Here is a 15876-nt window from a genome sequence, read left to right as displayed (position 1 = left end):
GCTCAGACAGGATCCAACTACTTTTCATATCAAACTAGAAGAATGAATTACAAATATGACAAAATAGGCTATCTAAATATATCAGCTGTATTTACAATTCAGTTTAGTTTTACAATTTAACCTAGTTAAAAATAGCTGTATTTACAGTTCAGTTTAGTTTTTACGATTTAACCTAGTTAAAGTTCACTCAGTCTACCTGACTTCAGAATAAATGTGGTCAGAAACTGAAAGATCTTACGTTGTACATCACTGTTATAATTCCCTCCCCCCAGGAGGTCACGTATAGTAAATGGTACATTTAAAAATCTTAAATTAGTCTCCAGTTCTTGTCTGGGCTGTACATGACGTTGACATTGCAATAGGAAGTGCTCAATTGTATCTGTTGTGCTGCAGGTGATGCATTGATCGGAGTCGCTCATGTTGAACCTATGGAGGTGGCTTCTGACACCAGCATGTCCTATTCTTAGTCGGGCAGCTGCGCACTCCAGTCTTTGAGACTTCAAACAGAGCCAAGGACGCAGTCTAGACTGTCTAGGTTCCTCCATGATGTTGTTCAGAAAAATTCCCTTCTGGGAGTGAGCAACAGAAGCCTTCCATGTTTTGGTCCAGTGCTCATGTAGTTTGTGTCTCAGGCCAGTGAGAGTCTCTTCAAAGCTTAGGTTACTCTTAGCTGACTGGGTGCTGAGGTGACCCATGTTGGCAGCCCTGTCTGCCACCTCGTTTCCTCTTATATCCCGATAATGTCTACCCAGTTCGGTACTGACTAAAACCCGGACCCGGACCGAGTGACTAAAACCCGGACCCGGACCGATCCGGCGGACCAGGTTCAAAAAAATAAAAGGCTGCAAATCATCCTACACGTCGAGAAAACTTTTAATTTTACATATAAAATTTTGATATTTACATAAAAAAAATTTCGTCGCACCAACATATGAGGGTCACAGAAAAGTTAATTTTTCGATCAAACTAATCGATAGAGAATGTTCTGAAATGTCCAGAAAATATAAAACTTTTGGATCGAATTTTTGGAAATTTACTTAGAAAAATTTCATTACAGGTCCGGCGGACCCCGGGCCCATGTATTGGGACCAAAAGAAAAGTTCATTTTTCGATCGAACTAATCGATAGAGAATGTTCTGAAACGTCCAGTGAACATGAAACTTTTTTTTATCGAATTTTTGGAAATTTACTTCGAAAAATTTCATGTCAGGTCTGGGGAGCCCCGGACCCAGTGACTAAACCCGGACCCGGACCCATGTATTCGGGTCACAGAAAAGTTCATTTTTCGATTGAACTAATCGATAGAGAATGTTCTGAAACGTCCAGAAAACATAAAACTTTTGTATCGAATTTTTGGAAATTTACTTGGGAAAAGTTTCATTACAGGTCCGGCGGACCCCTGACCCATGTATTGGGACCAAAGAAAAGTTAATTTTTCTATCGAACTAATCGGTAGAGAATGTTCTCAAGCGTCCAGAAAACATGAAACTTTTTTATCGACTTTTTCTAAATTTACTTAGAAAAATTTCATGTCAGGTCCGGGGAGCCCCGGACCAAGTGCCCTGAACCCGGCCGGACCCATGTGACCAAGCGGCCAAAACTCAACTCCGACTAGTCAAGAATAGGTAATTAATCAGAATGAGTATTTTTTCGTTTAAATCTTTCGACGAAGTCAATTAAGTTCGGCTGCTGTTGACTGATTATGGGCTTAATTTTTCCCTCTCATTCCCTGAACTTTACGCGCTTTTACAAAACATGTCCAACTTTAGGTGAAATTTTGCGAACGTGTTCATTTTATGATAGAAATTGCACTACCTTAAATATTGTTCGTTAGCAATGCTCAGCTTTCAGTACATGATGCTTAGTTTTATCTAGCATTTCTTATTCTAAAAGGAAATCAATCTTTTGATTTCTCATTAAATTTTTATTTGTCCTCTTGTAACTAACTTGCCCCTACCTCAGATCCTTCGAACAAATTAATATTGGTAATTAATATTTATTTAGCTTCAATCGTTTCAAGATAAACCGATTCCAAGGTCAATAATATTAGGGTAGCCTACTGGGTCTAGGTATAAGAAGAAAATCGTCACGATTATTTTCTGAAATGAAACTCCATTTATACAGTGTATAAATGGAGTTTCATTCATTTAAACAACTAAATATGTGAAAATAAAACAAGAAGCGACTGTTTTAACTATATATGTATCTACAAATTCTAAAGACTATATAAGAGTTTAAGCGGAAGAATGAGAAAGTACTATAGGTTGTGAGTGTGAAATTCGGACATAAAAGCAGAAAAATTGATCCGAGCGATAATTGAATTGAATGCCAAATTTAAAAATTCAAATTCACAAACGTCATACACCAAATGACTTCGAAATAGTTTCACATTAACTTAATCACAGTTGATTACACAATTGCTATGATCTCTCTTAGACAAGTCCATTCATGCATAGAATATACGTAGATATCAAATATCACATAGACTTTTATTCCTATTAAACATTGGCGCTTGATAAATATGATTATAATGAAACTTGATTCTTTAAATAAGCATTGAATCTTTAGAACTTCATTTCTAACCAGTTCAATCATTTACACTGACGGTATTATGAGCTAAAAGTAAAACATAATATTTAAAAATCAGATATAACGCGAACAAAGAAAGTTGTTCATTAGGGCACAAATAATTATTCATTGGGGCACATTTGACCTTTTCGAAATCAATTAAAAAATAATTTTAACCATTCAGGGGTGCGGCCACTTACTACGTAACAATATAAGCGAATATATACGTACATTATTGATCAGTTTAATTTTAGGTGAAGAATTATTTAATCGAACGATGGACACAAGTAAGATATGTTTTCGTCATTTTGTCTCTGAACTCAATATAGCACAAACATATCTAGCGGCAAGACGATTTTGAGCGTTTATTGAGACTTCGTAACTGGTATAGCATTGGTCAACGAAAATTCACACGAACACTGAAATTAGTCACGAGATGATATTAATTAAATTAAAACTTTGTTAAACTGCCATAATAATTATACCGAGCCTCCTTCATGCTAATTTCGGCTACGACGCAATCAAGAATAATGAGTTGCCATTTGTCATCAGTTCATTAATTCGCTCAATACTCGAATACAAAAGTAAGCTTCATATATCAACACTGAATACATTTCATTAAAACTCAGGCCAATTTGCATTAAGTACATTGAAAAATGTTGCGATCCTTGCCTCACTCCGACATACGGCAACAAAATAATATTTGCAGTACAATTGAATTTTTGAAATAAAGTTTCGTTAATGGCGTGTCAGCAAGTTGCACTCAAAGTGTTTGCCCCAGGAAGCAAAAATTGCTATTATAGAGAGGTTGTTTTGGCGACCACATGAAGAAGCACACGCCAGTTTGCCGCTCTCAAGCTTGTGTCATAAATCAATCTTGTGGTCGAGTGCGGGGAACACAGTAAGCATGAGGTGGTAACATTCCTGAGAATATTTAATAATAGTGAGAATACGTTCAATATTAATAGAACGTTTTAAGTTGCTAATTATTTATCGTTCATATTTACCATGACAATAGTAAACAAGACGAAGACAATTGAGAAATTTTAAATATAAATAAATATAAGACAAATTGAAATCTTTTGTAGAGTTATGTATATCAACATGGAAGTATCATATTATAATGCATTTTCTGACCGGCATTTCATTATTCTGACCGTCATTATATCCATTTCCTAACCGGCAACGTTTGCTGCTGCCATCAGTCTTGTTCGAGTCAAAACAGCAACTTCCGACATCGACATGTTCGTTCGTACAAAGCTAATACTGTGAGATCAGTGGCATTGAAAAGAGTGGAATTCGTCTTGAAGTTGATGCATTAAAAGCTGAGTATTGTTCGCGAATAATATCTGAGTTCAGGCAATTTCTACCCTACAGCATAAGCGTTTGCAAACGTTTACCTAAAATTCAACATGTTTGCTGAGAGCTTATTACTTAGAACGTATTCAGATTACAAAAAAAAATCATTTATTCTGCAATTGATTTTTAGCAACACCTATTTAACGATAAGTGAAGCGATACCTATTTTCACTAGTCAGGGTCTAGTTTTAATCACTTTTTATGGAGTTCCCAAGATCAGACATGAAATTTCATTAAGAAAAAGGACTCAAAATTTGCTATAAATGTTTTATGTTCCCTGGACGTTTCATAACATTCTCTATTGAATTTTTTTCTGAATTTCTATTATTAAAATGTTGATAAAAATTAGTATTAAACTACTATTAAAACCCATATTGACAGTATTATAGAAATTATTATAACAATTATTATTGGAAATATTGAAAGTATGAATATAATTTTTAATATAATTATAATTGTAATATAATCATTGAATTTTTATTAGACATATTATTATTACATTTATTATTTAAAATATTATTGAAATTCTTAGCAACATTATTACTAACAATATTATTAATAATACTATTGAAATAATTTCAATAATAATTTTAACATTAATTACGATAATAATTTTAATAATCATTTCAATAAAAAGTTCACTAATAATTTTAATGCTAAATACAATAATAATTTTAACATGTATTTAAATATTAATTTTAATAATAAATTCAATAAGAATTTTAATAAGAATTTCAATAACATATTTAGTAGCATTTTTATACTAACCTTTGATAATTTTAACATAATATTTAAGAATATTTTTAATAACATACTTTTTATAATAATTTTAATAATATTTATTTAATCTTTTCATTAATGATATCGCCTCCTCTTTCAATGTGAACTGTAAGCTTTTTTGCCGACGACGCCGTGTTCTATCGCTCGAGATTTGCGAGCTTTATCAAATGTTTTAGCTTTCTCTTCATTAAAAACGATTTTATATGCATTGTCTTATCAAAACTATCAAGCACTTTAGTTATCTGGAGTGATGTAAATTTCAATACAAAAAAAAACAGGACATCACATTACTTAATAAATCGTTGCGTTCTATGCTTGGGGTTAGGTATGTTGATAATAAGTCCCATGACATGCATTAGCGAATTATATAGGCAGTCAAAAATTTAAAACTTGACGATGTGTTCAGATTTTAACTTTGTAAATTTATGAATATAGCACTTTGTCATGTTGAATGTCTTTTTAAATCTGCTTTCGCCCCCTCTTGTTCCCCAACATTTTTACAAAACCGCGTTCGATTTAGCTTGCCACCAGTTCGATTAGTAATAGAAAGAAGCTATACCGTTTTTAATTGTGTCAAATTTTTTAACAAATAGCCAGATGAGTTCAAACAAGATTGCTCCAAAATGTCTTTAAAAATTAAATTTCGTCATTTAAAATTAACCAGTATTAATTAGATTTCGAATATTACGTAAGTTTTAAGCATTCTGGCATGATAAGCTCATGGCTTAAATTTTTGCCAAGTCAGAAACTATCGCGAGCTGAACTCTTTGCCCTGGCGCACAATCTACCGTGCTTCTATAGAACTAAATCTCTTCTGACAATTAAAACAGCTAATATTTTTATAGTTTATTCTACTGATAGAGATATCTCTGCGGTCTGAAAACAGATGCACATTTTGATGTACCGATTCGTTACATTCACAGTTAATTAATAGTTAATACAGGCAGTAGGCACACATACAAGGCAGCAGGCACGCATAGGAGTACATGGTCAAAATTTCGATACAAAAGTTGTATGTTTTCTGAACGATTCAGAACATTTTCTATCGATTAGTTCGATCGAACAATGAACTTTTATTTGGTCCGAATACATGGGTCCGGGGCTCCCCGGACCTGAAGTGTAGTAAATTTTCGAAAATTCGACACCAAAGTTTTATGTTTTCTGGACGTTTCAGAACATTCTCTATCGATTAGTTCGATCGAAAAATGAACTTTTCTGTGACCCTCATATGTTGGTGCGACGAAATTTTTCTAAGTAAATATCAAAATTTTATATGTAAAATTAAAAGTTTTTTCGACGTTTCAGATGATTTGCAGCCTTTTATTTTTTTGAACCTGGTCCGCCGGACAGGTCCGGGTCCGGGTTTTAGTCACTCCGGCCCGGTCCGGGTCCGGATTTTAGTCACACTTTCGTTGGAAAGTATTTCGTAGGCTTTCCAACGAATACTTTCGTTGGAAAGCCTACAGTGAACCAGTGCTAAGTTTCCCCATGAAGCCGAACACAGCATCTAACATTTCCTGGTGCCAGCTGTGCGAGAGACTGCACTACGACCAGCAGAAAAGGGTACTGTACACGACAACCTCGAGGAGTGGTTCCAACACTCGAGGAGTGTATTTTCTTTATTGTCGTGATATTTATATATCAATGATGTATAAGTCGATTTTTCTGTCTCATATTATAATTGTGAAGAATTACTATTTATTCATCATAATATAAGAACAACGATTAAATCTTTTTAGCACGTATCCTGTCAGTGATCAAAACTAGATGAACATTGAAGCTTCCGGCGGAATAGCAATTTTTAAGGAAATAATTTCTGTTAAATTAGAACTACTGCTGCACGTGATAAATTCGTGTAAATTGATTAATTATCTGACACAAGTGCGAGCCTCTGACCTCAGGACCGAGGCTGCCGAAATTATCTGATCAAGCAAGCACACTTGTACATTCCAGTGACTTAGAGCCTCACGCTCTTTTCTGACTGGGAATAATGAAAGCGATGGAACTAGTGTTTTGTCTCAACTAAACTTTGTACAAATATAGTCCTCTAAAAATCGAATGTGTCTTCTACTCGCCACGTAATACTTTTTGTAGACAACTTATAATGCATGGTTATAGATAAAGTTTTTATTTGTTTTAAATAGTTGTACTGTTACAAAAATTGAAAGACACAAATTCGGTGTAATTATTTAGCTAGAAATTTCGATAGATTTGATACAATTGTGTATAGTATCCATCGTTATGTTTGATTAAAAAGTAAAAAAAGTATGACGCTGAGAATCTTTAGGATTTTAAAATGAAACAATATACGAGGGTTGGCTGCAGAAAAGACGATTTATTATCTATTGTACGAATTATTATACACATGGAAAGACTGAACTCCCAGAAAGTTTTAAACGCAAATGGCATACTTTATTATTGAACAGTTTTTAATTAGGTTCTCTACTCTAACTATGATCATTTTAGTATACGTGTTCAGTAACCATGTTGAACACGAAAAAAGTTGTAGCATGAAGAGTTTCTAAGCTTATGCGTCTTCAGAATTTGAAACAAGAACCAACACCAGAGGCCACAGCTATAAACTAAAAAAACTGCGCTGCAACTTCTCCACGCGACAAAATTTCTTCTCGCTTCGAATCACCGACATGTGGAACAGCCTCCCCGATGACATCGTTGGCGCTCCAAGTATGAACGCGTTCAAGAACAGACTAGATAAAGCTATGGAAAAATATCTGTTCAGATTTGAAATGCCTAGCACCATATCGAACCCGGTGGAAGTCGAGTAGCTATTTCAAACTATCGTCAGTCGTGAAAAGATCCTGTCAAATGACACGATTTTAGATCGTCTGTGAATATAGCACGAAAAGGAAAAGAATCGGTGACAGGCCACATCAGGCCTGTACTGCAGGACCGAGAGCACTATGTTATGTAAAGGTCATCTTGCTTTAATTATTGGGAGCTTTACGCCACCACATTCTGAAAAGAATAGCCCACAGAGTAATGTTTGTCCACCACTGAACGTTGCATCGAATCATCACTTCATACCCTGACTTTAGCTCGAACTGCAACTTGCGGACAACGGACTGCAACCCATGGTTGAACTAGTAAAAGGTTGACCCAACAGAAGCCTATTTTTGCGGATGTAGTTGGTTGATTGCCTGTGACGTCACTGATCTCAGTGACGTTACGGATATTAACCAATCACAGAGGTGGGCAGTAGCGCGCTACATATAGCGGCCGCTACTAGCGGCCGCTACATTTTCAGTAGCGGTAGCGGCTCTACATTTAAGGCAATGTAGCGGTAGCGGTAGCGCCCGCTACATATTTAAGTAGCGATTCGAGGTTTTGCCGCTACAGCGCTACCGCTACATTTATAGATAAAGCCTTTAGATTTTACTTAAGGGGACCGGCTACCCTCCAAGAAAACGTTTTTGTTTACATAGGGGAGCCAAATAAAGTAAAATTCATTGAAAACAGAAGAATATGCCCAAAAAGTCTTGCTATTGTAGCCCAAGCTTTCCTATTGCCAATTATTTGCATTCAAGGTACCAGCATGCGTCTTTAGACCTATTTATGTTCAATTTAACGTGAATAATAGGCTATAAATGGTAATTTTTATATATAAATATATATATATATAAAATATTCATTTTACATAACTTTACAGTACAACTGCATTACGCAAAAACTATTTCATGAACATCCATGGTAGTAGCTTTGTTAAACGCGTCTTGTTTGTAGCTTTCAAACGAGTGCAAACACTTTGCAATTAACCTAAAAATGACTTATAAATACCATTTATTTGTAAATAATGATATAAAATGATAATTTTATAAAAGTTCAGGACTGCATTACACAAAAAAGTATTGCATGTACATCTATGGTAGGAGCTTTGTTGAACGCGTCTCGTTTGTAGCTTTCAAACGAGTGCAAACACTTTGTAATTAACGAGAGTAATGATCTATATATACAGATTTAATTCAAATAAATCTTTGTACATATTGTTAAAAAATTTCATATATGTATTTTTAAAATTGTCTTACGCAAAAATTATAGCACGTACAGACATGCGGTGAACTGCGTTAGACGCGCCTTTTCAGCAGCTACAAATATAGTCAAGAAAACGGTAAAGCCAAAATTTCCGATTTCTAGGGTAGCCGGTCCCCTTAATAGTATTAAATATTATTAAAAAACCAGCATGATACATACATAACATAAATTACAGAATAAAACTGTACGAAAGATTTCGGTGTAATGTTGTCAACCTCAGCCTGTTACTAGTGTCAACATGTTAGTTGTTACTTGTTAAATTGTTACCAGTTACCACTTACAGGTTTTTTTCATCTTTCTGTTTGCTTACAGTTATTTTTACACAGTCATTTTTATGTTTCACTTTCCCTACATGGATGTCTACTTTAATATACCAATCTCAAAAATAATCCACATGTATATACAAAAAAGACTGATTTTTATATGTATATGTGGATAATTTCTTAGATTGGTAGATTAAAGTTCACATCCATGTAGGGAAGGTAAAACATAAAAATAACTGTAACTCAGTGTTTCCCAAACATTTTCAGGCTGGCGCCCCCTTTGGCTCACTAGTGAATTTCTAACGCCCCCCACAGACACATATAAAATCATGCGCCTCTTACAATAAAATTTAGTTCGCTGCAATTTTAAAAGATAAAGGTTAAACACAAATGTTTATTTCACAAATAGGACCCCTTTTAGTGAACCAATGTGTTTTTAAGCTGTTTTAACTGTTTCAGCACTAGAAACCTAGGACGTCTCGGGCAAATTTATGGCCCGGACTCGCGTAGCCGGTCTCACGACCAATCTCCAAATTCAGTTATCAAGGAATATCACCCAAACTAATGAACGCAGCTCAATAAAACTTGGAACATGTATTCATCAGAACTTAACGGTGACGTTTAGCTTGCGAAAATTTTTTAAATATCACCTTCATTCGTGAGTTATATTGCGATACAGGCCGAAATTCGCAGTGATCAAAGAATTTCTTCCAAACTACCGAACATATTTGAACGAAATTTTGAATATACATTCCTAACTACCAAATGGTGTTTTTTACATTGAAAAAAATTTTATCTTGCCGTAGTTCGCGAGATTTTTTTTCATTTAACCGTCATTCTTGATTTTACACTTCCTTATTCGCTTTCGTTTGCAAGTTATACAGATATAGGAGAAACGATCGGCTTTTCTACCGGCTGGTTTAACCAAGAGCCGTTTACGTATAGCCGTATAACTCACAAACGAAGGCAAAACGAAAAAATTGTAACGAGCTAAACATCACCGATGCTGAGGTTAGGTATTAATATATTTAATTTCGTTCAAATCTGTTAAGTAGTTTGCAAGAAATTTGCAAGAAACGAAGGCACAATCGAAAAAATTTTCACGAGCTAAACATCACCGTTCGGTAGTTAGGACTGTAAATTAAAAATTTCGTCCGAATCTGTTCAGTAACTTGGAAGAAATTCCTTGATCACTGTGCATTTGGCCCGTATTGCCATATAAGTATGGCAAAAACAATTGAAGGCAAAATTCAAAAAAATTTCACGAGCTTTACATTACCGTTAGGTCCTAATAAATACGTGTACCAAGTTTCATCGAGTTTAGTTTATTAGATTGAGAGGTATTCCTTGATCATTGAATTTGGAAAATGGCCGTGAGACCGGCCGCGAGTCCGGCCGTTAATTTGTCGGAGACGTAAACCCATGAGAAGTTAAAATAAAATACTTAAAAAACTTAAAAAAAAAAACACGTTTTTCTTGTGGACTAAAAAGTAGAAAATAAATTATGGCTCGCCCCAAAAAACGTGTGTCGGGCAGATTTATGATTAAAGCGAAAAGCACACAACACACGAATTTTTGGAAATTTGATGGTGAACGTACAGCCGACCCACGTTTTTTGGGGCGAGCCATAATTTATTTTCTACTTTTTAGTCCACAAGAAAAACGTGTTTTTAAAAAAGTTTTTTTAGGTAATTTATTTTCTACTTTTTAGTCCACAAGAAAAACGTGTTTTTTGCAAAAAGTTTTTTCAAGTATTTTATTTTCTCCTTTTTAGTCCGTTGCTACACATGAAAAACGTTAAATATATTTACTGCTAGACATACATACATATCGATGATACGCAGCGTCAGCGCCTGCTCGTCTATAACGTCAGCACCCGCACGTCATACTATATATATATACCTACTATGTATACATACTTTACTCAATTAAGTTAATTTAGGTCTCTAATTGCTAGTTTTTATGATCGTGTCTGAAATTGTTAGGCGAAAATACCCTGCATGCCGAATTTCAGATCTCTAGAGCAATCAGAAGTGGGTTAATTTTCGTTGTCAATGTTAACAACAAACAAACAAACGCGAAGCTAAGCTAAGAAAAACGTTTTAAAAATAAAACTCAGTACTCACTGCAGTGAGTGACAGAGAGCGCATTTTCTCGTCGACGAAAACGTAAAGTCACAGACTGACAGACAGGCGGACAGACGGACGGACGGACATGGCGAGCACAATAGTGCATTTTTTCCATTAATGAGAAAATGCGCTAAAACAGATCTGGGTGAAAAAACCATCGCTGGGAGTCATGTGCTGCACGTGTTGAGTACGAATCGTCAAACAAACGTTCGAACATCTGACTTCAACTTTGGACTGTCGCCCCCTATCGCCCCCCAAACGCCCTCTTCTTCTTTACCGCCCCCCAAAATCTTTCCATCGCCCCTAGGGGGGCGATATCGCCCACTTTGGGAACCACTGCTGTAACTTCTATTTACTGTATTTAACCCTGGGGTAACCCATACTAGTTCGGTTAGGTTAATTGCAATAAAGTTGCATTGATATGTTTTAAAAATGTTTTATTATCATTAAATGTTAATGAGTAAATCCCAATAGCAGAACAATAAATATTTAGAGATTTCCAATAATTTTGGCCATTGTAGCGGCTAATGTAGCGCGCTACATTTTACTGTAGCGGTAGCGCCCGCTACATTTAGAGCATGTAACGGTAGCGGTAGCGCCGCTACATTTCCAAGTAGCGCTGCCCAGCTCTGACCAATCACAGAAATGCAATCAAACCAGTCAACCAATCCTTCGTGGGAATGACGGGTTTGTTTAGTTTCTCGATCTCAGTGACGTAACAAGAAAGCTGAACTGAAAGACGGAACTTTTCGCGGGTCAACCTTATACAGTTCAACCATGCTGCGACCAACCAGCCCAGTAGGGTTCTGTTCCAAGGTATATAGGTAGTTTTGTTCCAAAATTTATCGTCCTATATACGACGCTTGGTCGTTCGATCGTAGTCTGATTCGACACACGGCCCACGGGACAGATACGGATGGCTCCGGACCGTTCCATCTGGGTGGTGTAAATTTTTTTCGCGTATTGGCAGACCATGCTGGGCTATTCTACTTCAGGCTACTTTCCTGTGGGCTTATTGATAATTGATCTAATTCAATGAATGTGATCTGTCTGGTGGCTTGCGGCTGATAATGTTACAGTCAAAAAGTGTTATACTTATAGGCTACGTTCTTGATGAAAGGGATCATAATAGTCCATTCGATGCACAGCAGTGGTGGTCTCCGACAGCAGACGACTGTCAGGCGTCCCATTTGTATCGATGCTCACTGTAATTCTCAAATGATCGGCTGTCATATTCCGCACAGCTGGAGAATATGCTAAAAAATTGCTGGAAAACTACGTTTAAATCGTCGTTATTGATAATAAATCGTTTTTCTATGACTATATCGGTTTGAAAGCTACGAGGGAATGAAGTGTGAATGTGACTTTGAAAAATGCAAGATGGATAACCTAAGGTCTCAACCCATGCTTGATAGAATCATTGTGATATAGAAGAAAGGCAATTAAATTTAAGCAACGTAGAGAATTGAATAAGAAGAATGCAACGTAGAAAGGCAATTAAATTTAAAGTAATTTGCTATCTAATAAGAGATACTTACAACTTTTTGTAATAATAAGGAATAACAAGGACAATAAAAGGCATATTTTACTAAGGGTTTATGTTATGATGCAAAAACACATATGATATAGAGATTACAGAGCAATTCATAAATCAGTCAATATTAGGGCAAATAAATATGATCAAATAGCGTTATAATGTGAAGTTAGCGCATTGAGCATGCGCTGTAGAGGCAGAATGCACACAATTATAAATGGAATAAATATGTTAAATAAATTGAACTAAATCATTAAATGCCGATCATCGCGCAGGAAGATCCATCAGCTCACGAGGCAGCGGCGCTCAGCAGGTGAGGCTGCAGCCACTGGTGTAGGAGGACAGGGGCTTGCCTTTACAGTTGTTCTTCCAGCCGTACCAGGCGTTGAAGCCGTGGCGCCCAAAAATTTTCTTGGCGCATTTGACGTCGTCCGCAATATTGTTGTCCTTCAGTTCTGAAATTCGAAAAACATATTCTAAGTAACGTAAACGAATTAAAAATCAGTTAGTTACAATTTTGAATGTGGTAACCAATTCAATAAATTATAATAAACATGGGCTTCCATGAGAAGTATTTGCACGAGAAAAATTTGTCGTTTATTTACTTTTGTGTTTTAGAAAACTTGAGTAAAGCAACGATTTTCTTATTGGGCCCATTCGTAATTTTTAATTCACTAACAGATAGCAACTAAATGTATAATTATACAAAAAAATTTCTCACTATCACAATTGATGTTGCAGTCGTTGGTGCCTGTGCCCGAATTACACCAATAGTAGTCGTTGATCTGCGCAGAGAAAGAAATTATGCTCCCAGACGAACATACAAGATTCTAAAAAAAACTGTTTTCATCGAAACCGAACAAGTAAAACTAGGATTCATCACTGACATTAATTTAATCGTATTGTACGTCACTCCGCTCAAAATTTCCTTCCGACCTTTCCGTTAGTTCCGCTCGGACACGTACGGATTCACTGTTTTAATTCATTTTTAGATCAAATGACTGTAATATAATTCATTTTGCACATTCATGGTATGTCTCCAACTATCAGATCAAAGATAAATTCCTTTTCTTGTTATCCCAAATTTTCAGTGAAACCAGCAGAAATCAAGTAACTTTATGCATAATTTCTACAAGCCATAATCTTTACTTTTATGACTATCCGTGTTTTGATGAAAAGCCGCGGTATCGAAGGAGCTCTCATGCTGAACCAAACACACCCCTGTTATTCAGAGAGGAAAGGTGGGGAATTAGTTTTATAAGTGGGATATTTCTAATTGCAAGGAAATGCTACTGCCATACTCTGAATTTTGTGAAACTATGCTCAGTTTTATCATGGAAACGAAATACGTAGAGATTTACTCACAGTCGGCGAGGCTGTTCTGCGCAAAGCCGTAGACGCATTTCAGCTCCTTGGCAAGCGCGCACCTCGTGTATTTTTTGCCGTGGCATGAAGCGCTCAGGCTGATCACAGCCAAGAGAACGGCGGCGAGGGAACGCATCTGCAAAATTATATACACTTTTAACGAAGAAATCACTGTTCGCTCAAGATCTTATAAATTACGGTTCATTATTTCAGTGTCATTAACTCAAGCATTATTTCGTAACTTTTTGCGGCGCCACAGTCGCCACACCTCACCAAACTAAATGAATTTGCTCATTTATATAGAGCCTCTACTCCTTGAAAGAGATCGGGCTGGGAGGTGCTTCTGACTGGAAAGTTTTGAAAACAATTATAAATCAAAATAGGGCCTCTCCTCAAAAATTTTATTCAAGTTGCCTGATTAAGGTATGGTTACCCTCATGCCATTTGTCACTTCAGCTATGTGGCATAATTTATTTTTATTTACGAACAAGAATTTAATATACCTGTTATTTAACTTTTACCTCACAACTACTCAATTTGCATTGAACGTTTTACAAATACTCATAGGTACAAGTTACAAATATGGTACAGACGCTCTGAAGCAACTACTGAATTCCTGAAGTTGTACCTTGAATTAAGTCCAAATTAATGGTATCATGAACAAATGCTCGGGACTTCTTACAACGTCGGGGAAACATTTCAACCTGCATCAATTTCAGTGCGCAATAATTTATACTCAAAGATGTTCCGGTAAGTCGAGCAACTTCATGCGTATAAATGATTAACAAAAAATGTTATTGAAAAACTATAAACATCGATGATTTTAACAATTACAAATTTATTAGCGAGATGCCTAGTCCAACATTTCAATTAGTGCAATAAATCAGACATATACATTAATTAATTAATTACATTTATTATTGAAGACATACAACCTTACCTGTAGATCAAAATTTGCCAAGTAAGATTGAAAATGAGTTGTCAAGGACAAAGTTGATAAATTCGCTATAAAGTTAATGAATAAATTCGGCTTCTTCAGGTATGAAATAGACTGGTAACGGCCGCGTCAAATCGGCGACTTTGGTGAAACGATCTGAGAAAAACACAATATTTTGCTTAGGTACTTGGTATGTGTTTTGGGTATAATGATAGCCGTCATCTATTCACCAATCATTTAATACTTGAATCTAGATGATATTGTGATGAAATTTGCACCGATTTCCCAAGATAGAATCTTATAAGTTTTGGTAAATCTTCTCGCATCCGAGGAAAAATAATTGCTCGCGCTGGTCAAAAGAAAGTTTGTATTTCCACAGGACAAGTTTGAGTTTATCGTATAGTACCATAAACAAATTCTTTTATTGATGTATTAATTGACTTTAAATGACTTAAATGTTTATTGATGTTCGAAATGTAAAGTTCTATGTTCACTTGGGCTAGTCGTTTCTCTACTATTCTTTCATCCTGACTCAGCAGCTTCTAGTCAGTTTGATTTTAAGTTGAGATTTCAATGTAATTTAAATATTTTCACAATTAATTTATTTAAAATTCGCTCCCCACTACAGGGCACATGACACGATTTTCACAAACAAAAAATTCTCTTTGTTAGTAGTCTGGCGAGATCGCGTGTTTAAAATGAGGTCCCCGCAAGCATTTCCCACATATTATATGAGTTTAACTTGCACAAAGGTTTTCGATGACTATTTCTACGGATAGGTAAGGCACATTCTATCTAAGACTTATCTAAGATAGAATGTGTCATTACAGAGGTACACGACTTAAACCTTCGACCGCCAGACTCCTACTATGAGAACTAACATCGCTGCGG

The 15876-nt window shown here is 35.8% G+C and overlaps 1 protein-coding gene across 1 annotated transcript; it reads right to left on the bottom strand.

Moving 5' to 3' along the window:
- Positions 1 to 12732: 12732 nt before the first annotated feature.
- On the bottom strand, positions 12733 to 15306 carry LOC108669438 (lysozyme c-1-like). The gene is made up of 6 exons (XM_047880973.1): positions 14989 to 15306; positions 14049 to 14184; positions 13817 to 13904; positions 13649 to 13655; positions 13405 to 13513; positions 12733 to 13138 (listed from the first exon to the last, which is right to left on the bottom strand). Exons 2-6 carry the CDS (start codon positions 14182 to 14184, stop codon positions 12990 to 12992), a joined length of 489 nt encoding a protein of 162 aa, XP_047736929.1. The 5' UTR covers positions 14989 to 15306; the 3' UTR covers positions 12733 to 12989.
- Between the last annotated feature and the right edge of the window lie 570 nt (positions 15307 to 15876).

Source organism: Hyalella azteca, unplaced genomic scaffold (genome assembly GCF_000764305.2).
Source record: "Hyalella azteca isolate HAZT.00-mixed unplaced genomic scaffold, Hazt_2.0.2 contig6706, whole genome shotgun sequence".
Taxonomy (NCBI): Eukaryota; Metazoa; Arthropoda; class Malacostraca; order Amphipoda; family Hyalellidae; genus Hyalella; species Hyalella azteca.
The sequence above is the reverse complement of the archived record's forward strand: the minus strand, read 5'-3'. Positions and strand labels throughout refer to the sequence as shown.